At 36.5% G+C, this 26,107-nt stretch overlaps 2 protein-coding genes across 4 annotated transcripts in view; one reads left to right on the top strand and one right to left on the bottom strand.

Annotated features, from left to right (window-relative positions):
- The window catches only part of LOC105476102 (TSPY like 5), a 321,338-nt gene extending 306,811 nt beyond the window's left edge, over window positions 1-14,527 (top strand). The window contains exon 2 of the mRNA XM_011731759.3: window positions 12,772-14,527. The gene's annotated coding sequence lies outside the window, so the exon portion shown is untranslated. The remainder of the gene's footprint in view (window positions 1-12,771) is intronic.
- The window catches only part of LOC105476099 (carboxypeptidase Q), a 494,234-nt gene that overhangs the window by 175,295 nt on the left and 292,832 nt on the right, over window positions 1-26,107 (bottom strand). For all 3 annotated transcript variants that reach the window (XM_011731752.3, XM_071067973.1, XM_011731754.3), the window contains exon 5: window positions 2,306-2,417. In XM_011731752.3, the coding sequence (XP_011730054.2) occupies window positions 2,306-2,417 (112 nt within the window). The remainder of the gene's footprint in view (window positions 1-2,305; window positions 2,418-26,107) is intronic.

Genomic DNA, 26,107 nt, shown 5'->3' on the forward strand with positions numbered 1-26,107 from the left:
TAAGACTCAATGGGCGCAATCACAGAAAGTGAGGTGCAGAGGTAGATACTGGGCATTAAACATAAGCAGGATATAGAAGTGACCAGGAGAAATTTAAGACTTCTAAAAATTTAGTATGAAATGAAAAAAAGTGGAGAGGTCAGTAGGTTTCTATCGTACAAGGGATGGTGACTTAAGTAGAAAAGGGAAAGGATATTTTAGGGATACATAGGAACTGGCCCTAAAGTTACATTAATATAGCAAATATACAAAGTTAGGAGGCAAAGTAATCACTAATCGGGAGGGAGGTAAACTAAATTATAATCTTCTCTTACATTAAAAAAATGGTACTGTCAGAATCATGCTTATTAAGTTATAAAAGTTAACATTTATTGATAACTTGGGTTGGCCCAGCCCACGTTCTAAGTATATTCTGTGAATAGCTTATTTAATTTTCAAAGCAACTGTATGAGATAGGAACTATTATTATCCCATTACACAGATGAGAAAATTGAGGCACAGAGAGGTAAAGTAACTTGCCTAAGGCCACACACCTAAGAAATTGTAGAGCTGAGATTTAAACCCTGGCAGTCTGGCTCCAGAATCCTATGTTTTTAACAATATACTATGGTGCCTCATAACGCCTACTCAAAAGAAATATTACTCTTTATTTTAGAGGTCTATTCACATCTTTATATAGACTTTCAGAAATCTTTTGGAGATTTAAGTCCTGAATTAAAGAGACTGGTCACTAGCTATCAAAAGCAACTGAAGTCAATGTACTTTGAGAACCAGTAAAAGATGCTCAATTCACTTTTGCACGGTATTTGACACTTGTCCATGCAATTGAATTCAATTCAATTAACAGTGCTTTAGGGTCCCATGCTGAATACCAAAGAAGTAAGATTCAAAGCTTAAAGAAGATACAATTTTTATTCCAATCTAGTGCAAATGAAATACTCTGAAGCTTACAGTTAAATAGAAATGAGGAAAATGAATCCAGAGCATTCAAATGACTTGCTTAAGGCCTAAAATGTAGTTTGTAGCACAAAGTGACCTAAAGTCCAATTCAAATGGGTCTAAAGAAAGTTTTTCTTTTTACTCCACCACTGTGCTTCCAATCAAGCTGGTCGAACATACTGAAATAAAATTAATGTCCAAAATCATTATTGGTGCTTTTTGAAGAGGAAAAATGTTTGACTTTCTCCTGCTTTCCTCTAGAACTCACTTCTTTCTGGACTGATATGAGAAACAGAAAGAAGAGATAGCCAAGGGAATATTTTTAAGAGAAGAGGAGGAGAGAATTAACACAGCATCTCCCAGAGCTTCTCTGAAGGAATGTGTGATTTTCAGGTTTATTTGCTGGATAACTTCTCTCTCAAACCTTCCCCAATTCTAAAATTAGATATTGAAATTACGTCTATATTGATAACTATGTGTATATGTATGTGTGAAGGTTACCCACTCCATTCTAAGAGCCTTAAGAACAAAGGAGATGCTTTAAACCTACATGCCCAGGTTTTACAAAATGCTTTATAAAAAACAAAGTAGGTGGTCAAAATCTTTTCTGTCATAGTGTATATACAGTGTAAGATTTCCAATTAGTTTGTTTTCTTTAACAAAATGACCCTGTATTCAGGTTACCTAGATAATTTTATTAGTTTATATTAGTGGTTCTCAAACTGGGGCAACTGCTTCCCCTGGCCCCCCAGGGGACATCTGGCAATGTCTGGAGTCATTTTTGGTTATCATAACTTGAGGTTAGGGGAGGGTGCTACTGGCTTCTAGTGGGAAGAGGTCAGAGATGCTGCAAAACATCCTGTCATGCATGGGACAGACCTTGCAACAAAGAATTATCTGCCTGGATTCCTTATTGTGGCAATGGAAATCATTCTTTCTATCCTAGGTTCCTCTTTTATTTCTATGATGGAAAAATGCCTGGCCTTTATCCATTGTCCTAATAGTCTGATAATGTGTTAAGATGAATAAGGGCAAGGAAGTAGGAGGTGCTGCTGTTTTTTCTTTGCATTTCGTCATATTTTCCTTGCATATTTTTAGCTGGTGTGGTTATGTTTGCTTCAGTTTTATTTGCTTGTTCATTTTCCCCAGTGGCGGATAACAACATTTGACACTTTAGATGTCTGGAGTACACATGAATAAAAATTTCTTTAAGAGGATAAGTTGTTTCTTTTCTGGGAATCAACTGACCTCAAGAGGATCTTTGAACATACCATGGTAACTAATCTGTTAAGCATTTTGTGTTTTGAGTTAAATATGTCACTACTGAGATTCTCACACGTTAGTTAACAATTTTCTAAATATTTACCAAGATCTTTAATAAGTGAGAGTGCTTCCCATGATATAAAGGCTCCACCGCCATCATCCATGGCACCCTGCCCAACATCCCAGCTGTCCAGATGTCCACTGACCAGTACAACCTAGAACAAATAATAAAAAGACAAAAAATAAAACTAAGCAAAAATGACATCAAAGAGCAAACATTTATAGGTATTCAAAATATAAAAACGGAACTTTTATATTTTCTTTTCTATTTTTATGTCTTTAAAGATATGTGTCATTATTAGTGGAAAACTTGGTAAGGAAGAATTATATAAGGGGTCTAAGGCTATCCTAATAGTAATAAAAATCCTCACTTTGTACCTTTATTTATTAATATAATTTGACTACTAAAGAAATTGGCTTATTACTGACAGATATTTGATAAATTTATTATATGGCTTAAAACCTAAATGACACAAAAATGAAGCTCGAAACTTCAACCACATTCTTAACTGTCCTAAATTCTAGAAGAAACATAATAAACATGTATTGAATTGATTTAAATGAGAAAATGAGAACAATATTTTTAAAAAATTGTTTTATGCATTATAGATTGATGTTGAATAAATAAATAGCTGGATTTCAAAACTAGATCCAATTGAACAGGAGAACTTTTAAGGGAAATTTCAACTGACATTAGTATGAAATAAATCTAGAAATTATATTACACATTTTAAATCATCACAGGTTTGAAATTTTTGTCAGGAAGTATTAGTAATTCTAAGACAATATTAAAAAAATTCACTGAAACTAAATTTTGTGGACACATTTCAAACAAGTTAAAAACCAAGTATAGTGATGCTGGGGTATATAGAATATTGGTTTGAAAAACAACGTATCTTGATCATTATAAAACATACAAATATGGAGTCAGATGAATTACATATCTAAAGAGATTTTAGAGGAAGGCATAGAATAACTTTGCCAATTTAGAGTAGGCAAAGATATCTTAAACTGGATACAAAAAGTATAAACCATAAAAGAAAAAATAATAAATTATAGTTTGAGTTAAACATGTCACTACTGAGATCCTCACACATTGGTTAACAATTTTATAAATATTTACTAAGATCTTTAATATGTGAGAGTGTTTTTTTAAAATTAGGAATCTCTAGTCATCAAAAGACTGCATTAAGAGAGTGAAAAGGTAACCCACAGAAAAACAGAAAATATTCAGCATATATATACATATGAACAGACAGTTCACACAGAAAGATATGCAAATTACTAATAATCATATAAAAAGATACTCAGTTTCATTATCATCAGGGAAATATCAATTAAACTACATTCCATACATATCGACCAGAATGGCTAAAATGAAAAAGACAAAATATGCCAAATATTTGTGAGGCGGTAGAGCAACTGGAATTCTTGTACGTTGCTAGTGTAAGTACATTCAACCACGCTGGCAAACCTGGCTTATCTATTAAATCTGAACATACACAAAACTATGACCCAGTAATTCTACTCCTCATTACATATTCAACAGGACTTGTGTGTGTGTGTGTGTGTATACTTTAACCAAAAAAGATGTACTGGAATGTTCATAACAGAGTATTCATAATAGGCCTAACCCTCCTAAAAAAAAAAAGAAAAAGAAAACTCATCAAATGTCTGCTGACAATAGAATGAACACTGAATACATTGTGTTGTATTTATCAACGGGACACTCCATAGCAATAAGGTAGAAATGGAAAATGAACAAACACAACTCATGAAAAAATTTATATGAGTCTCATAAACATAATGAAGAATGAAAGAAGCCAAGTAACACATGATGTATAATTCCATTTATATAAAGTATAAAAACACACAAAACAGGAGAGTGATTACCCTTGGTGAGGAGGGTTAGTGACAAAAATGGGGTATGGGAAACCTTTTGGGGTGCTGGTCATGTTGTGCTTTCTGATCTGGGTAGCAGTTACACAGGTGTACTCAGTTTGTGAAAGTTCACCATATACACTTAGGATTCATGCACTTTCTCTGAGAATATTATACTTCAATAGAATTTTTTAAAAAGTTTTACAGATTGATGTGTATGCACAACATGTGCTAAGTAAACCAAAGTTGAACCAATCTTCTTGATGATTAAAATAAAAATTGCCCATTACTTTGGGAAAGCAGGACTTTGGGGTTAAAATATTAGGGTGACCCTTTGCACTGAATGATTCACTGAGCAGCTGCGGGATCTCCCATTGACTTACATACAGACCCAGTCTAGTATGACTTCATTGTAGTTACAAACAAGCACAATCCCCCAAACTAACAAATGGCTATGTAATGAACCCAAATGGATTGTTTCTAAGGGGGAAAAATAAAGAATAAAGAAAAATTCATGTTGCAATAGCAGGAACTTCTGATTCAGAAAGAAGTGGTGTAATCCCATGTGGGACAAACAGCCCAATTAGTCAACATTCTCATGACTCTCAGAACATTTTCCTAATGACGTTCCAGTGGATTAAAAGTGTCAAAATGTGCTTCAATAAACTTTTTCTCAGATAATACATAGGAGCAACTAAGTTAAGGAAGCTATTATTTTATCCTTCAGATTTCTTTCAGAATAACTGAGATTGTTTACAATCATACTTCTTTATGTTTTCTCCATTCTGTAATCTACTTAATGTTACTTAAACTAGTAGTTAAAAAATTGGAAAGATGGTTTTTGAATGATAGGAAACTAAACAATATTCCATAGGATAAGGTCTTTGGTATAGTGCTATAGAAGAATGATTACATATTCTTTGGATTATCAGAGCTTATTTCAGTATATATTTTTTAATCAGAAAAAAAGAAACTGGGGCAACAATGAAATAGTAGTAGTAATTTTAATATCTAGTGATTTAAAACTAGGTAATAATAAAAAGCTATTGCTAATTCAGTAGCAATGTGAATGAACTTGAATTTTCCAAATATAAGAGCTTCTGCATACACTTAGAAAATAGCAGTACAGGAGGTTTCACTCAAAATGGAATGTGGCTAGCATTCCTTAATGTTGCCTCACAAAAGATAACCCAGAAAAATATACCAACGCACAAGGCTACCGAAAATCTCCCTTATGTCAGGGTCAGGCATGTTATAATAAACTTGGATCTGATTTAGACAAACAAAACAAAACCAGACTACCCAGAAATGCTGTAAACTGCAGTTTCATGAAAAATATCACCGGATAAATTCTAGGAAAATCACAGTCCCTTCACTGCCTCTGTTGCCAGATCCGGATTCCTTTGAGCAAAAACATGGCCTAGAATCAACAGAGAAGTGGGCACCTGCCCATCTGCTCCTTGTGTTGTGAGTCCTGAGGCACTCAAGGTACTGACCAATTCTTTTACCCCAACTTCCTTTTCACTACCATCTCTTCCAAATGCAGTAAAGAGTAAAAAACTACTCTGAAAACAGCAATAGCAGCCGAAACAAAACAACTAGAAAGGCAGAATGGGAACTCTAGTTCTTTGAAAGGTAGGGTTTGTTATTTGTGAGGTAGGCATTAGCCCTGACTACCTTGGGAAGAGGGCCTTGGGAATAGGGGAAGAATACACCACAGTCGAACAGAAATGCACTGGATGAAAGCCTGCTAGCAGAAGGAACCAGAATGGCAACAGCATACATCCACCCACAGGCCAGCTGTAGGTCTGAGAGTGGAGAAGGACGAAATCAAAGATGTGCAGAGAGCAGCCTGAGGACAAGCCCCTCTGTTACTGGTGCATATGAAGACACCGAGTCCAAATGGATCCACCTGATTATGAGATGAAAATGAGACATATGAAAAATATGGCAGTACTAGGGAGAGGAAACAGCCTCAGAGGACTTGCATTCTTATGAAAATGAGCTAATGCAAGATACTGAAGAACATTTCACGCTCTCTGGCATTCAGTCATGGTTTCCTTCAACAATTTTTATTGAGTTCCCACTATGTGCTAGAGATACCGAAATAAATAAAACAAGCAAATATTCTGCCTTAATTGAATTTAGATTCTAGTGGGAAGATGGAAAATAAATAAATACAATATAATGATAGTTTTAAGTGCAATAGAGAAAAATATCTTTATGTCTACAGTGTGGAGTAGATTTTAAAATAGAATAAAAATTCAAAGCATGAATAGTAGATGTATAAATTTAACTATCATAAAATGAAGCCTTTATGTTCATCAAGAGAAATCACAGAATGAAAGGAGTTGCTAGAAATTGGAAGACATTTCCAATATATATAACTCAAAATGATTTATATTCAAAATGGATAAAGAATTCTTATAAATCAATAAGAAAAAGATAAGCGACCCAAAAAGCAAATAAGCAAAACACATAAAGAGGTATTTCACAGAAAGAAATTATGAATGGACAGCAAACATTTGAAAAGATGACCAATTTCATTACCGATCAGGGAAATGTAAATTAAATCCTTAATAAGATACCACTTTGCAACTATCTGGCAAAAAATTTAAAATCACACAAATGAGATCTTGGCTAGGAGGCCGAGCAATAGGAATTCTTATCCACTCCTGGTAGGAGCAGGAAATTGTTAAAATCATTAAGGGAAAACAATTGGACATATCCTTATAAAGTTGAACATATGTACATTCCACAATCCAACAATTCCACTTTTGGTGTAAACATTAGAGGACTTCTCATACCAGGAGACATGGACCAAAATGGTCAAATAGACACATTCAGAAGTTCTCAAACTGAAAAAACGCAAATGTCCATCATCAGTAGAATAGATAAATTGTGGAATAGTCATACAATGGACTATTACAAAGTAGTAAAGTGAACGGAAAATGACCTAGTGATGCATTATTAAATATAAATGAATCTCAAAACAAAAATAGGCAAAAAAACAAAAAAAGACAAAAGAAATAGAAGAGTACAATTCTATAATATAAATTTCAACTAAACTAAATAATATAATCTTCAGTAATACATACAAAGATAAAGATAGTATAACTATGAAAAAAAGCAAAGCAATAGCATACCGAAGTTAGGATTGTGTTTATGTCTAACGGGGGTTAGGGCAGACAGGAGGAGGTGATCAGGTACGGGAACACAGTGACCTTCAAAGACACTGATAGTGTTCTGTTTCTGCAACTCAGTGGTGAGAACATGTGTAATCCTTCCATTACTATTCTCTAGATTGAACATAGATAAATAAAGTCTTCCATATGTGTGATATGTTAACCTATAGCAAGAATTATCAGAGACCTACCTTTGAAAGTCAAGGGGCTCAGATAGTTTTAGAAGTGAGTTCAACTATACATTAGATGTCAGATTGATCTTATTCTATTTCAACTGTTCTAAAGCAAACAGAAAGCATAGAAAATGTCTATATTTACTTACAAAGCTATCACAATCTTGATATTAAAACCTGACAAAGATAGTGTCCCCTTATAAACTAACTAGAGATCAAATATAATTGTAAAAATCTGCAATAATTGAATCCAGAAGCATATTAAAAAGTATTGCAATAATGGCCCAGTCATCTTCAAAGGCCGTTGGTAACTAGAAGCTGTAATACTTCTAATATACTAAGAAAGGGCCACTTTTGAGTCATACTTATTTTCTTGGCATGCTTAGCTTTTAACTTTCTTCATTAAAAATTACGTGAGTTGTACAGATATTCATCTAAACCTGACCACATTCATGTTGATCAATTGTCAGTAGACAACAGGCCTATCTGACAATAACGTATGTTTCATTTCACAAATGTCTTCTTAATCAAAAACCAGAAAGACAGCTACTCGGTGGGTTTTTTTTTGGGGGGGGGGGCTTCTGTGATTTTTTTAAAAAAAATTGCAGCAGCTTTCTTCTCCTAGTCTTAATTTTATTTGGTGTATTTTAAAAGGTAGCAGGAAAAGTCTTAGGGCTACAAAGTTTGAGGCTTAATGCATTTCCAGACACAGGAAGTCCCCAAATTTTCAACAACAAAAATGATTAAATGTTTGAAAAAATATGACGTACTGAAAAAGGAGAAAAAAAAAACTCATTATTTAGCCTTAGAGAAGAGGCCAAGGAGTGACCTAATAATGGGCTTCAGCTAAGACAGGTCTCACTGTGAAGAATATGAACAGCAGAAGAAAGTGCAAGGGAAGCCAGGCTTGGACTGCAGCAGTGAGCATTAGGGTCATATAAGCAAGCAAGAATCTTCTGATGCAGACTTTTGTTGAAGTTAAAAAAAATGACTAACAGGGTAAAGGTTACGAAAAATTTCCTTCCTTAGAGAGTTTCTAAAATAGACTACATTCTGAGGCCTTAGACAGAAAGCTAAAAGAGAAGAGATAAATAAAACCTTTCAAGGTTCCATCCAATACAATATTCCATGACAGTTTTCAAGAATTCCTCTTCTATTCTAATAATTTTGAAGGAGGAAATGGTCTTTTAAAAAGTCTCTATAACCTCAACAGACTTTTCCCTGAGCATCTCTTTTCTGGCTGTCAAGCATCTTCCCACAATTTAAAATCTAAACACAGGTGGGCAGGCACTTCTCAAGAAATCCATGTTTTCATAATCCCCACTGGAGACAAAGACTTGACTTTCAGAGGGCAGTTGCTGAATGTATTGTGCTATTGCCCAGCACAGACAAAAGGGACTATGTTTGAACAAATATTTTCCTCCCCAATGATTCAGACTAGGTGGTCTACAGAATAAAGCTAAGCTCTTGACATACAGGGTGTGTTCAGAGGCAACACAGCAAACACGTGAGTTCCTCTTGAATTGATTTCTTATCTTCAAGTTTTTTTTTTTTTTTTTTTCCCCCAGTGAAGCTATTGGGTGTTAGTTTGTAGGATACAGAATCCTTTCACACAAAAATGGGCCATCTGTTCAAATGCTCATGGATCACCCAGCTGGTCCTGAAAAGAGCTGTTTCCACTCCCAGACTATCCCCTCTTACTTGTAAAGGACACTCAGATTAGATTCACAAAAAGGAGATCATGCCTAGTCCTGGTTGCATGCTGTGAGCATGTTACTAGACTGATAGCTCAGGATAAAATAAGAAAGACCTAATTTATCTGTGGCACATGAAAACCAAGCACTTGGTAGATTTATAAAATGTGATTGCAGTGTATTTGCAAGAAATGGCTGGAATTGACTAAACATTGACTTGACAGTAGGAGAACAGCAGAGAATGTCTATGGAAGGAAATCATTCTCATGAAATGGAGGCAACTGGGTTTCATGATTAGATGCAACTGGAGATGATCTTCTCTTAAGTAGAAGAATCATGTATTTGAATTCCTCCTCTATTTAGCCTCAGCAACCACAGTATAAGTTGTCTCATTTGAGAGGACAGGAAGAGTAGAAGAGCTGAATTACAACACTGTATTTGAACTTCCTGAGGTAAGGGAAGAGACATAGAGAGTTTAAGTAACTTCTGTGTTAATATTGATCATCTTTCCCATAATCAAATCCAAGCATGGTACAGCACACAGTTAGAACTTCTCATTCCTTACAACTATTCACTTACCATTACGTCCTAGGCCTTTGTCATGCCAAGTGGGTAGGATTTAAAAAAAGAAGAAGGCCGAGCATAGTGGCTCACACATGTAATCTGAGCACTTTGGGAGGCCAAGGAGAGAGGATCGTTTGAGGCCAGGTTCAAGACCAGCCTGTGCAATGTAGTGAGACCTCATCTCTATGGAAAAAAAAAAAATTAGCTGGGTGTAATGGTGCATGCCTATAGTCCCAGCTACTGGAGAGGGGAAAGTGGACTGAGGTAGGATGATTGCTTGAGTCCAGAAGACTGTGGCTACAGTGAGCCATGAACACACCACTGCATTCCAGTATATACCACAGAGCCGGATCCTGTCTCCAGAAAAAAAAAGCATTTGGTACCCTACAGACTTTTTTTTTTTGACAGTGTCACCCAGGCTGCAGTGCAGAGGTGTGATCTTGGCTCACAGCAACCTCTGCCTCCCAGATTCAAGTGATTCTCATGCCTCATCCTCCTGAGTAGCTGGGATTACAGGCACATGCCACCACACCAGGCTAATTTTTGTACTTTTAGTAGAGACAGGTTTTTGCCATGTTGGCCTAGTCTCAAACTCCCAACCTCAAGTGATCCACCCACCTCAGCCTCCCAGAGTGCTGAGATTAAAGGCATGAGCCACTGCACCTGGTCTCCTACGGACTCTTCTATGGTTCAATTTAAACAAGCTAATAGATATATCATCAATTTTTCATTATAAAAAAATGGGAGTCAAGGGGCTTCCTACCAAAAGAAACAGGCTTTAACTTAAATTTTGAACATTTAGATCTATAAGCTGACTGATTCTTCTTGGCCCCTAATGGTTTCTAAAATTCCAGAACCCTACGTAGCTTTGAAAAATACCCAGCCATGATAGCCTGTGCAGTTCAAATGAAACTTACTCAAAGCATTTCTACCTTAAGCAGTTGGCTCCTGCCTGCCATATCTCTGGACCACACTGACAATGGGAAGTCAGAAGTCAATCATCTCAAGTTCCAGGACTTTTTAGTGAACTTTAGGGTAGCTGGATGGCTTCCTATGATGATGACACCTGAGAACAACTTTTATTTGGATGCTTAAATTCTAGCTTAAACATAAGGCAGTCAAGGAATGTTACAGACATCCCTAAAAGAAGACTTCTCAATGACCTGATTTTTAATGATGTTAAAAATCAGCACAAGCTTCAGGACAGAGTGTCAAGGAGCCAACTTTACTTTGAAAGGCTCCATGCCTGCACAGGCATCCAGCTTGCTATCCAAGCACAATATCTGCTAGCTTTTAATCCTTTTATCATACTCCACCTCATAGTATTAGCCCAGTTATTGCAGTTAATAACCCCTGTGTTCAGACTCTAGGAAACAAGCCAAATTTCCATCAGTATATTCTGTTTTAGAAAGGAGATGTAACAAAAATTAAACATTTCATTTTCTTGCATCCTGGTTTAAAAGAATACTATTATCCCCATTCCACCAATCTGGTCTTATTTTTTATTAGAATTTACATATCTTGGAGGAAAAACGCCAGAATAGACATGTTAACTAGTTTTGTACCTAATATAAACATAATGAGAGCCAAGGAAAAGAATACATGTATTATGTACATATACCTAAAATGAAAAACTCTTCTTTTCCATTTACAATATAATGGATTGAAGCTTAACTTCAATATTCATAGTCAAATATCACATCTGCAGAAAAAAGAGAAGTAATTATCTTAGTTTCGTAAGAATCAAGGGCCACTAATAAGCTAAAATGCTGATTAACCTTATAATGTTTGTGTATCACAACTCAAAAATAATGGTCCAAAAATTATTTCTTCTAATTCCAAAGCTAACATGAAGCATCATCATGCTTTGCAAAGCATAGAAAACTCATCTTTTGTCCCCATAAACGTGAACTCCAAAGATAAGGAGTAGGGGGAGCTCAAATGTTATAAAGATAGACCTGTTGGAGAGAACAAATAAAAATTAGCTTAGACTGAGAATCCGTAAGGAATAATTATTTTAAAAAGAACATAACAGAAAGACAAGGTAATTTTTAAACGTAATAGATACCACAAAGGAGAATAAATAGTTTAATTGTCCTCTCTCTAAATGCAATTAACTGAAATAAAAGAACATCATTAAAAAAAGACTGTTCACTTTCTTCATCAATGGACATTGTGACATTATTGTCATGTTGTGGATTTAGATTCTTAAAGTCAACCCTCATGAGGTTGTCCCTATCCCCCTAATTATTTTGACTTGTCATTAGATTATATTCTCATACATTAAATCAGTTAAATCTCATCAGTCGATTGTAGCCATGTGTTGAATAATCACAACCTGTGGAAAACCTTAAAAAAAAAGAAAAGTGGGCTTTTTTCCCTCAATTGTGCATTTTTTGAAAAACAACAATACAAACAAAAACATGTGTTTTAAAATTTAAGTTGTATTTATTAGCATAAACAGTACATTTCAATAGGCTATAAATTAGAGCAAGATTAAAGGAAATACAAGCATCAAAGTACCATTCTTATTAAATTATATTTCTCATTAAATTTTGAATGTTCGCATTGCTTAATTCAGCCCTTGATATAGTCTTGTTTAACATTTCCATCAATACCTTGGAGATATTCTTATGAATTTTAAGATGATAAAAACATAAGATGAATCATTCATATGTTGGACCAAATAATCAAGATTGTAAAATATCCTGAAGCAGAAATAATAGCTTAAAACTGACAAGATAATTCAGTGGGGATAAATCTGAAGTGCACACTGCACTTTGAGAGGGTGAGTTGATAGCAGTCTGTCTGGCAACAATCAGGAAATTCAGGTGGTGGCCACAAGCATACAACCATATTGAGCTAACAGTATCTCAGTCATGGGAAAATGTTTTTAAAGATTTTAAGGTTCATTGATAAAAATAAAATAAAGCTGTTGATTATGTGAAGTAATACTCGCTTTTAACTCTAAATAAATCAAATGCTTTTTCATTCCCTTTTGTTTCCTTCCAGGACACTTGAGGAAAGAGTTTGGAAAAGAGACGGTGGTCAGAAAAGAGCTGTCAGGATTTTCCAGTGTCTAGAAGTGCATTGCTTGAAGAGCAGCAGAATATGTTACACTGGAGAAGAGAAGACTGTAAGGGGCTAGATGCTTCATCTGCAAGAAGAGTAGACTTGCCCTGAAGGTATAATCAGGCCAGTGAGAAGTCAGCATATGCACATAGATTTGAGCTCAGTAAAGAATAAACCTGAGCAGTCTCACAAGGGAACAGTACTCCCCAGAAGATAAGCTGCCAAATATTGGCATTGTTCAAACAGAGGTGCAAGGAACACCTGCCAGGTAAAGAATGGACACCTGCCCTGAGGGGGCCATGAGATAGATCATCTCCAAACCCACTGTCAACCTCTGTGATTCTAAAAGGAAGGGTGGGCTCATTGTGACCACTATTCAGAAAGAAGAAACTCTTAATGTTTTCCTATGATATTAGTATTTTTTTTTTCTAGTAAAAATTCCTATCATCATGCTGCTCTTCAACTGGAACCAAAACAAAAATTTAACATTATATTATACTACTAGTAAAATTAATGATTAAGGAAATCTGCCATCCTAAACAGAACCTTTTATAACTTAAAATTTGCCTTCCTGAATTGGAGCTATGCTGTATTGATAACTTCCATTGGAACCCTGGGACATACGGTAGAAGGGCATAATAACTATGATCCCTGGCAATACCAACTTTTAGGGGAGAACTCCATACTTTACAGTGTCCTTTGATAGTCTATGATGGACTGTTATTTCTACATTTGACTGTTTTCACAATTATTTTTTACTTTTTGATTCTACAGATGGAAAGTTCCACAAAATTATCATCCACTGTGTAAAACAGTACTTCATTTTATCTGAGCTAAAATTACTTTCTCAAGTATGAAATACATAACAATCATAATTTTGCAGATATTTCTAAATAAGACTTTTTTCTCTATTTGCAGGCTGAAGATTGCTATACCCCTTATAATAGTCTCATCACGCCATTTTGGTGGTTCCTTCTGAAACTTTCTTGAATTTCACTAGATTTTGGAGATGTAGCAACCAAAACTATGATGTATCCCATAATTTTTTTTGTATGTTATATATAAACTGTAAGAACCTTCTTGACAGCTCCTAAGATTTACTTAATCTTTTTAATTGCCTAGAGCTACATACATTAGGAAACCTACAATGACTCTAGATACCTTTGCAGGCTCCTACAATCACACCCTATCAAAGCTAGAATGACTTTAGGAGATTGTGGCCAACATTGTACTTTTACACAGAGAAGGAATATTTCCCCAAGTGGCAGGGCCTGAAAATAGAAGCCAGAGCTTTTGACCCAGAGCTGAGGGTTATTTCAGTCATATCCCTCTGTCTGCTTCACTAAAGATGGGGCAGTACCTATTTTGACTGCTTTTCTCTAATGCATGACCTTTTATTTGAGTATGCTAAAAATTAATCTGCCAGTTTTTGCTTGCACACATGGCATAATGAGTGCTTTCAATAATTTCTCCCTACCACCTTGACGTGAGCAAGTTACTTAATCTCTCTAACCTTTGTTTCCCTATCTGTAAAGTGGGAATAATAATACAAACCTACCCTTAAAAAGTGTGTTGTGAGAAATAAATGAGATGACATGTTTATCACTATCATATTCCTGGCACATATTATAAACTCTTTAAATTGTTGCCATTACTGATTGTGTCATAATTATTGTAAGATGACCTCAAACATTCAATAAAAAACAATTCTCTCTAGGAAAGATTCACTTGGGAAGCTGAAAAGCATAAGCATGTTTTATACAGACTGCTTATGCAGGCCCTGATTTAGGGTATTATGCACTGCCAGTCTGAATTAGAGGGAGTATCAATCAAAAGCACTTTATTTAGAAAGGTGAAAATATTCTAGAAATGTTGTTTGGTGAACCTAATTTAAAACAGCATGAACTTATTCCACTTAAAAACATCCATATGCCTGTGAAATAGCTAAGTTACATTTTTATTTCAATAATAGGTTGCAAAGGGGGAAGAAGCTGTAGCTTAAGCAATCATATACAAAACCTCTCTATATAACTCTGGAGTTACAAGCTAACCAGGTAGCGCTGGGTGAAAATGAATTCAGGTGTTTGAACTGAAGCTTCCCAAAATGCACCAGGGGCTAGTTTTGACCTGGTGATAGCGAATTTTAAGAATGATTCCACTGTCAATTGCATTTACCGAGCTGCCAAGACTGGCCATAGACTGGCTCTCTCCCTAAAAGGGCCTTGAACGCAAGGAGAACATCCAGAGCAGGACCTTAGAGAAAGCATCAAAAGTCTGCCATATTTCACATAGAAATGAAGCTTAAGCTGGGGACTAAAAGCATTTCTTGATATCACATTTGAGCATAATCTCTGCAACGATTGACAAGCATGGGGAATGGAGAAGAAAAGGCAAATATCAGTTTTTTTTGTTTTGTTTTGTTTTGTTTTGTTTTTGAGACGGAGTCTCACTCTGTCGCCCAGGCTGGAGTGCAGTGGCCGGAACTCAGCTCACTGCAAGCTCCACCTCCCGGGTTTACGCCATTCTCCTGCCTCAGCCTCCCGAGTAGCTGGGACTACAGGCGCCCACCACCTTGCCCGGCTAGTTTTTTGTATATTTTTTTAGTAGAGACGGGTTTCACCGGGTTAGCCAGGATGGTCTCGATCTCCTGACCTCATGATCCGCCCGTCTCGACCTCCCAAAGTGCTGGGATTACAGGCTTCAGCCACTGCGCCCGGCCCAAATATCAGTTTTTTTTATGCCATTACAGACAAATTTTAGTGCGGCATTGCTTAAAGATGAAAGAAAAAACTAAATGGTGTGTCCAAGAAGCATTATTTCATCTGTTTTAACTCTATAACAATTTACGAATTTTAATCTCCATAAGTTCCTTCAGGAAACAGCAATACAGTAGGACATATTTTAACCTTGCCTTTGGCCCTCTTATTACAACACAGTCATTAAGACCTGTGTTTCAGAGGCAAGCAGGCCAGGATTTGAAGTCCACCTCTGCCACTTACTAGGAATCTCAGCAAGCTGCTTGAGCTCTCTGTGCTCCCTCTTTTGTGTATCTAAAAATGGATGTTAACATCTGTCCACAGAGTTGATGTAACAGCAATTGCAAGGAAGGTCCTAATGCATTGCCTAGTATCCAGGGTATGCTCAATCCATCTAGCGTCCTAATCCATTTTAGAATTTATTTACATATTTTATTGTTTTCATAATGCCCAATTGCTATGGTGTATGTTCTTGGTAAAAGTGGCTCTGATAGTAGTTCTGAAGCAGTTGAGAGGCAAGAGACACACTCCCCTGGTGGTAGGGGGCTGGGAAATGGAGATGGGGTACATAGTTTGAAAATAAAAAAGCCTCCCATTTCAGATTCTCACAGATTTCTACTGGGGAGAGGGGAAGAGGAGACCCTCCAACTTCAGCCTTCAGCTGAGAAACACTGGCCTTTCTAATGGCAGAGACCTTTTTATTTCCTTCCCATGTATTCCTCACAAGGCCTGGCATACAGCAGAGTCAATAAATCAATCTGAGTTTGTTTCTGTTTCATAATAAAATATGATTCAGAATCCAGTTAGTTCAGTTCCTTAAAGAAAACAATATTATGTTTTGTGATCAATGCATAATTAAAACAAATTTCCCATTAGTTCCCCTGACCTTTACAATTTTAGTCACATAAACCCATTAAAGAAGTTTATTCTCGACTACTGTGTAATGTAACGTATTTTCTCTCAGTGATGAGTATAAACAATAAGTACATTAAAAAATGATGAACCTTTATTATAGTCTTCAAAGGTCAGAATCATACAGAGCTATGGACAAGAAATTAGGATATAAATATGCTTAAAATGCTTCAAAAGTAATGGTGAGACTTCTGGTCAACATGAAGCAGCAAATTCACACCATTATAAGCCTCCCCCTGTTCCAAACATGTGATAATTAGAGATGAAACATAAAAAGTCAACACAGAAAGGTTATAGTTTGTCTCCAAGAAACCAGATAAACATATCTGTGGACTAGAAATGCATTAGAATCACAAGCAGTGAGTAAGTCTGAAGCTAGGGAACCTGCAAGGCTCCAGATTTAGAAGCCAGCACTGACTGCTGGGCATTCTGCTCCTACAGGATAAGAGAATCTAAAACTGGCTCACTGGAGATAAGGAGACCTAAGCCAGGTTAACTGTAAAGCCAAACAAGGAGGTTGGGCTAATAAGAAGCAGCTAAAAACAAAACTGCGACAACAACAACAACAAAAAACATGACACACTAAGAGGAAGAGTTTTATAAAAATTTGAGCCTGTGGGGGAAAAGTTGACAAAGATGTTATTCAGAACCAGGCACAGAATCAAACCACCTGCTGGCTTGGTAACAGAGTATGTGATATCCCCAATATCACCATTGGCAAGGATGGCTGATAGAACATAATAAAACCTGGGTCTGTCCTTGAAGTCTTTCAGACCAGACAAAAGTGATCACAAAACCTCAAGGAAAACAAGAGTAAGCCCAGAGAGAGGGGGAAAAAAGGTAATAAAAAGTGAATGTAAAATCATCCCACTCAAAATGAGTCAGCAAACAAAAATTCCAAAACCCCTGAAAAGGTATAATACTAAAAATGTCAACAAGAATTAAAGCATATGAATACAAAAAAAAAAAAAATCAAGAAAACACAAAGGAAGACAGTAAGAAAGGAAAAGACAGACAAAAGGACTATAGGACTAAAAGAAAACAACTAATGAAATGGCAATAATAAATCCTCCCCTTCCCAATCATTACACTAAATTTTAATGAATTGATTTCCAATCAAAAGACATAGAGTAGCTCAATGGAAAACAATTACAAAATACCCAACTACATGCACTCCACCAGGAAATTCACTTTAGACTTAGTGACACATACAGGGTGAAAGTGAAGGGCTAGTAAAAAGTATTCTAAGCAAATGGTAACCAAAAGAATGCATGGGTGGCTATCCTTAGACAAAACATACTTTGAGTCAAAAACTATCACAAGAGACAAAGAAGGACATATATAACGATTAAAAAGGTCAATCCATCAGGAAGATATAGGAATTATAAATATATATGCATGCAACATCAGAGCACCTAGATATGTAAAGCAAACACTGACAGAACTGAAGGAAGAAACAGATAGCAATACAATAATAGTAGGAAACTTCAATACCACACTTTCAGTAATGGAGAGGACATCAATACGGAAGATAAGTAAGAAAACAGAGGACGTGAATAATACTATAGATCAAACAGACCTAACACATACATATGGAACATTTCACCCAGCAGTAGCAGAATACACATTCTTCTTAAGTGCCCCCAATCTTTCTCCAAGGTAGGTAACTTGCTAGGTTACAAAAAAAGTCCTAACCAACTTAAGAAGATAGAAATCATACTAAGTATTTTTTTCTGACCACAATGGAATGACACTAGAAATTAACAGCAAAAGAAAAACTGAAAAATCTACAGATATATGGAAATTAAAGAACACACTTTTAAATAGCCATTGTGTCAAAAAAGAAATCAAAAAGGAAATTAGACAATATCTCAATATAAACAAATGGAAACACAATATATCAAAACTTATGGGCTGCAGTTCACAAATTGGAAAAATTAATACTGTTAAAATGTTCATACTATCCAAAGCAACCTAAAGATTCAGTGTCATCTTGTAACTGAACACAGGTCTGGCCACTCACTGCTTGCAGACTCCAATTAACAAGGAAGAGGTCCAGTAGAAAGAAAGTTACTTTATTAACCAGAACTAGTAATGGGGAAGTGGCCAGATTCCCTATCTAAAGTAACCACTTTGAGTTTCTAGGAAGAAGGTAAGTATTTAAAAAGGGGGGACTTGATGTGGAAGGCAAGCAGGAGTTGTGCTAAGTACTAGATCTGCGTATCTTTTTTTTGGTGGCTATATTGGGTCTTGGTCCACCTGGAGCATGGGCTGGCATCATCTCAACAATGGCCAGGTTGTTGACTAGCTACCTGAGGTTATCTGAAATTTCGCAGCAGGGTTTCCGGGTTTGGTCTGCCTGTCTCAAGATTAAGTCCCAGAACTTTAAGTAAGCACATAATTAGATACTAGCATACAGTTAGATAATGATGGGAAAGAAAGGGACATGAAGTCTTATTTTAAGGTTAAGGGGAAAAGCTTCTGCAGTTGGCTTCAAGGTTACATCTTGTGATTAGGGAGAAAAGAGAAAGGAGAAAAAAAGTTTTAAAATGCATTTTTGAAGCCAAGCTGCTTGGTTACAATCCCTATCAAAATCCCAATGGCAGTTTTGTTGTTGTTGTTGTTGTTGTTTTTACAGGCATAGAAAACACAATTCTAAAATGTATATGGAACCACAAAAGGCCACGAATAGCCAAATCAATTATAAGAAAAAACAACAAAGCTGGAAACATCACACTTCCTGATTTCAACATATATTACAAAGCTACAGTAATCAAAACAATGTGGTACTGACATAACAACAGTCATATAGACCAATGGGAGGAGACAATGGGGATACATTTGAAAAATGTGTCATTTAGGCAATTTCGTTGTTGTGCAAGCACCATAGAGTGTACTTAACAAACCTAGATGATATAGCCCACTCCATTATAATTTTGTGAGACCACTTTCACACATGTGGCCTGTCATTGATCAAAACAGCATTATGTGGCACATGGCATATATACATGTTCTTAGTCAAATATATTTGGAAAATGCTGTACCGATATATCTCATTGTAGAGAAACCGTTGAATGATATTTTATGCAGCATTTCTCAAATGTTATATCCATGCATTCACCAAGAATTTACCAAACCACTGTGTGCTGGCCACCATACTATGTACTGGGGATACAGCAATTAACTGACAGACAATGGCTCTGTTCTTCTCAGTTTCTAATTGGAGGACCGTCAATGTACAAGTTAACAAAAATAATTCCAGAGACTGACACATGCTGTGAAAAAATAAAATCAAGTGATATGACAGATAGTGGCAGAGAAATCAGTGGCCAGAAAAAGGCCTTTCCAAGAAAGTAAGGTTTGAGTTGAGACTTGATTGATAAGAGTTGGCCACATGATGCTCTGAGAAAGAGATCTACAGCCAAAGGGAGCAGCTGAAGCAAAGTCCACAGGGTCAGAATGAATTTGAGTGCTGACATCTTTCTTCACAAGTTAGATTAAGTGGCATAGTGACCCAGAAAGCTCCATTTAGGGAATCTTGAGGTACCAGAAATACTAGTTTAATTTGGATTTCAGAATTATGGATAGGCATGTTAATTTAGAAAAATCAAAGAAATAAGAAAACACTACCAAACAGATTCATCTTGCTGATAATAATTTTCTTTCAATTAGTGAAATGTGATATATTAAATTCAGAAGTCCCAAGAAATATTCAATATAGCAAACTAAAATGACAATTATTTTCTAGAATTATTTTTCTAATTATCAAATAATTTTGCTTTGGAAATGAAAGCAATGCAAGTATCTGTTATAGAAGTCCTCTGGAATGGAACTAAAAGGGAAGAGTCGTTTTTGAAAAAAGTCTTTCTGCTATGAAAAACTGGCAGACGAGTGCTGAAGATGAAATCAAATGGAATAGGAGCTGGATAACCAGAGAGACATAAGCAGGGATATATCTTTTCACAAAGTTAATTGGAAAACCAGCATCATAGAAAGCGGGCCTGATATGTGCAGTCTGTGGTGCTGGTATCATCAACAGGTCAGCATGACCCAGGGATTCTGCAGTACATGAAATGAGCAGCCACTGCTGAAGGCAAGTCACCTGGAAGTCACTTGAGCTGACTACAATTCACAGCATCACCCGTGTTGAACAGAGAGCAAACACAGGCGAACCTGAAAGCAAGCTAATAGTGTGGAGAACCTGCTTAAGAAAGAGGACATGGTTTAGGAGCAAGAAGAAGCCAGTTAATGGAGACTTCGCCCTAGGCATATAGGATAAAATGGGGACAAGAGAACAAGTTAATAGGAAGGGTTTTATTTTAGTGAGAAATGAAACATCATATCATTAAACAGATTATCTTACAGAAATATATTGTAATACTTCCAACTTCAAACCTAACTTGAAAGAGGTGCCAAATTGGATATAGGTGCAAACATAACCAGGCTCCTAGGCACTCTTTCATCTTGGAAAAAAAAAAAAAGACAGCTCAATCAAATCTTGTATGGAATGGAATGCTTTGTTTAAATCAATTTCCTGATTAGATAGATTAGATTTTTAAAATACAGTTGTCAATCCTTCTTAAAGATATCAGCTAAGATCAATGGAACACAACAGACAGCGCTGAAGCACATCTGTGTATGTGTATACAAAATAATTAAGTTTGTTGTAAAAGATGTACCATAATACCAACATACCATCTGCATTATGAAACATCCACAACAATGGAAATTCAAAATGAGATAACCCTCAGTTTTATATTTGCTCCCAACATCCTCATGGATCTCCCCATACCCACTTTTGAGACTACTGTGCTCTCTGCCCCCGCTGACCCTGGCTGAACAGCAACCATGATCTCTAGGAGAGCAGGGCCCATGGCCATCCTGCTTATCATCCAATCTCTGGTTCCTTAAAGCACTCAACAAGCATTAGTTCCCCCAGAGGTCTTTTCTTCCTAGGGGGCTGACACTGGACATAGGAGATACAAGCTTTTCGATGAGCTTTAAGCAGTCCAATTCTGCAGTCTAATTCTACAACTTCTGGGAACACTGAACAAAACTTCACCCGGAGACATGATGACGAGTGCTGGGGTGTAAAGTGAGTCCTGTAGCTTCAGCTACTGCTAAAAGTGAAGGGAAGTTTTTTTTTTTTATACCCTCTAGGAACTATAATCCATAAAAAAAAAAAAAAAAAGGAATTCGAGGTATTTTCCCACTACTTAGGCCACTGGAAGAATTTTTTAGATTGAAAGGAATAAATATGCAAACACTGTAACCTTTTAGAAGTACAACTGTTTAAAAAGAGTATACTAGCAAGTTGCTCAAATATTCTAAAACAATGAGCAGCTTGACATTTTTCAATCCAATATTTTAAAACTCAGATCCACATGTGCACTGGAAATTAATGCCATTTGTTCAACAATGATAGACTTGATTCATATCCACGCTCGTACAGTGGATTATATTTGCTGATTTCATTAAACTTTCAAAAGGTTACAGCTGGTTGACATATGAAAAACTCCACACCTCCAGAACAGGAAATTTTGTATGAGTCCTTTTTTTAGATTATTTTTTTAAATAACAAAACTACACTTCAGAAAGAAATGGTAAAGCATAGGACTCTGTTCCTTACTAGCATTGATTATATTTTCAAATTTTTATTATATCAGGATATACTAACAAGATGACAGAAGCAGGGGGTCATGAACAAATGGACTGAGCACACTAGAGACACCTCAGAACTCCCAGAACTGCCTGGAGGGGACTTTGGAGGGAGGCTGCAGCTCTTGACCCAAGGCTGTAGGATGCAAAACTAGGCATGAACCATAATGAGACTACTTTTGGAATCTTGGTTGGTGGGCCAGAGGATATTTTGATCATAGACAGGACTCAGGTTTCAGTACTAAATAATATCAATCGTCATACTGTGTTTTTGATAACACTAAAAAAAGAAAAATTCTCAAGAGGAATTGTAGCAGGACTAATAGAAGGCTGTATAACTCCAGAGAGATCGAAGCCAGCCTTTAAATATGCTTTTTAAAGTACTTGAATCAGGAAAAAAGAACTTCTTGACCATGCCAGAGACATATTATGATCAATGTGGGTTAAATTAGGGCTTCCAAAATCATGACAGTAATTTCTGCAGTAAGATCTTTAACATCTATTAATGTACAAAACCTTCCAGCCTAAAAGCTTTAGTAACACAAATAACTATTACATTGTCAAACCCTGAGTGACAGTAAGAGTCCTGGAATTAACCCCAATACGCATTAGAAGCTTCAACTACTGTACCTAGACACATTTTTGAAAAATTTCACAAACATACAAAAAGCTACAACACTTCTCACAGTGGTTATGTTATGACCCTACAATGCCCTTCAGGTATCTATTTTTCTACTCTTTTGAAAATGGAGGTTTCTTCAGATTCCTAATTTCCTCAATTATTTCATTTTAACTTAAATAAACCAAGAGGGCCAGCCTGCTACTTTCTTGCTGTGCAACATTATACCCGTTACTTAGCATCCCTGTGCCTTGGTTTCTTAACTATAAAAGGAGAAGAGTAATAATACTTAAAGTGCTGGTTATTATGAGTATTAGCAGGATATGCAGAAATCGTGTGGAACAAGGCCTGACCCATGGTAGTCAGTTATCAATGATTTGTATTATTTCAACTGTATCTATGGATTGTATGGAAATAGGTCCCACCGTGATATACAGAGAAAATAATACATAGGATCTTTATAACAAACTTAATTATTGTGTACACACATCCACGGATGCACCTCAGGGCTGTCTGTTCTGTTCCACCGATCTTAGCTGATATTCAAATTGTTAATAATTTACTTCCAGGTCATTCAGCTTTTCTAATTAAAATTCTGGCCTGGGATTATCTGTTATTTTACAGTGAAGTGCTAGAGGTTTTCCAAAGAAAGAGGATTTGCATAGGTTTGGAAGGCCAGCTGCTGACTCCAGCTTTCTATCATTCAAGCCACTGGACATTACCAGGATCCAATGGGAGCCTTCTAGAAAGCCAGGTCTCTAGTAAATAATATATCTAGAGTCCTCTCAAATAGAGCTCAACTAGATTAGCTATACGTACATCATAGGAAGGTCTGGATGCAGCTCCAAGAGGTGACATTAAGAGTCATATTCAAAGTTATTTCCTGAAGTAAAGGTAAAGAGCCAAAGGGAAGAATGACAAAGAGGCACTAGACTGAATTTTTCCCAGTGTGGCTCTTAGAGCACCAGCATCGGAATTGTTGTGGCATCTGCATCAGTGCAGACTCCTGGGTCCCACCCCGGATCTAGTGAATCAGAATCTGAGCCTGGGTCCCAGGAATCTACATGTTTTTGTTGTTGTTGTTTGTTTGTGTTTAAAGGAATATACATTTTAATCAAGCACTCAGATTATTGTAATAGATGCTACATTTCCAGAACTGCTCCAGATATTCCACCCAGGTCATGGGACTGAGCCATAAACATATGTTGTTGGTGACGGATCTTCTGTATCAGCTAGAGGAGCCATAGGTTGTTTGGCCTATGTGTCACCTCTTTTATACCCCAAGGGTCTCTTTATTCATTTGCTTGGTCCCTGAACCCAACCCAGCCTCAAACAGAGAAACGAACACTACAAATCTCGCTGGGACCAAAGAAGGCAACCGGGCAGAGCGGGCCACTCTGAAAACTTCGCTCCAAGTACCCTGCCTCTATAGGATTCCTTCCTTAACATGCATCTGGCAAGATGATCAAATTCCCATTTAAAAAACAATTGTAGGGGCTTAGGCTAAGACAGTAAAGTTTGCAAATCCAAACTCAGCCCCCTGCTTTATGGGGATGAAAGAAGGGAATGGGATATGGTAAAATATCAAATAATTGCATTTTATGGTTTACTTGTGAAATCAAGTTAAACAGTCTTTGGAAGGGCAATGCTATTTGAGATTCTGCCAACAAAAGTAGCCAAATTGTTTCTCTAAATTATGAATGAGGAATATACCATTTTCAGTTATTTAGATATTGCCAAATAAATTAATATTCTTCAGAGGAAAGGATAAGGTTAACATTCCAGCTCATATATCACCATTAAAAAGATTCAGTATTTCAGCAGTAGCTTAAATGGCTAAACACCTTCCTCTTTGGCTTATTTGCCTTATTATCACTCTTTATCAGTTCAGTTTTCTTGCATTTCTATATTTAAAAATATAAAAATGATTAAATTTAATTCATGGGTATGAGAATAGGACTTAGAAATGCATTATGTATGTAAAGATACAAAAAATGAGGTGCTTACCTCATCGAATAAAATTACAAGGTTTCATTCTAATTGTTTTAGAATCATGGTTCTCAGTTATATTCATGACATCCCTAGCAGGAAAGAAAAACATAATCTCTGGCAGGATGGACTAGGAGACCTAGAGGGGCCTGGCAAATTTTCCAGGGTTCCACAGCATGTTAGCTGAGAAACCCTCAGTTCTAAGCCGCCTTGGTTGCTCCATCTACCCAACCTCATACTGACACTCAATAACAACTCATTACTACTAATAGTAACCATATTGTACAGTTTTAAGACACACTGCCATGCTTTGGACAGGAGCCTACAAAGAAAGAACTCTTTATAGAGTGCAAACTAGGGCAATATATGGGCAGCTGAAAGTCTCAAGCTGATTTACATGCAAGCCAGTCAGGACGAAAGATTAAAAGAAACTAGGAACCCAGGCAAATTCAGCTGAGCTCTGGCATGCAAATAAAGTTTACAAATGAGAAAGACATCAAGTTTATAATAGTAAGAGTGCAAGGCCAGCACAAGTTCAGCCAATCCCAGCAGCTTGTTAAAAGCAGTTCTCCCCTGCCCTACTGAAACTGTTTTCTGATTTCAAAGTTACATAAGCCTATCAGCAGCAGCAGCAGCAGCACCAGGGCACTCCATGTATTACCCACATTCCATCCAGCTAATTACCAAGTGCCAGACAGGCTTCTATGGGAGAGGGCTGAAAGCAATTTTGTAAGTCCCTGTGTTTTCATTTATGTGAATTTCTCAGCTTTTCTAGGTCAGAGAAACACTGGGTGATTACAAGCTCTTACTTATATGGAAGGGTGAAAAAGCATGCTGGCTCATTTTAAGGAGCTGACACCACTTCCCAAGATATGGGGAAAGAAGATGAAGTGTTTGAATGAATCCAAAAGGTATTCTTTTTAAGTAGAATTAATTGATAGGAGATTTAATGTCTCCTGAAGGAATCAATAAAGAGATCATATGAGGTACTCTGAGTATTAAATTACCAAAGAAGACCAACTCTAGTAATAAAAGATGGGCTAGTTGATAGAAATTCAACTCCATGTAGCTCTTCCTACACTACAATGAGTAAAGAGCTGAAAACATTTTATAGTATTGATTTTTTCATTCATTTAGCAAATACTCAGTAGAGCCTACTTTATCTTAGGAAGTGAAGTGAACTCAAGAAATACAGAAGTCAAGCTTCCTTCTCTCACTCCAGAAGCCATCTGTCCATTCTTCATCATCCCATTTGCAGGCTACACAGTAATAATTCATTTGTCTTCTCCACTAGGTTTTAGCTAATCAGTGAATGAATACATAAAAGAAGCAAAGAAAGAAC

Source organism: Macaca nemestrina, chromosome 8 (assembly GCF_043159975.1).
Source record: "Macaca nemestrina isolate mMacNem1 chromosome 8, mMacNem.hap1, whole genome shotgun sequence".
NCBI lineage: Eukaryota > Metazoa > Chordata > Mammalia > Primates > Cercopithecidae > Macaca > Macaca nemestrina.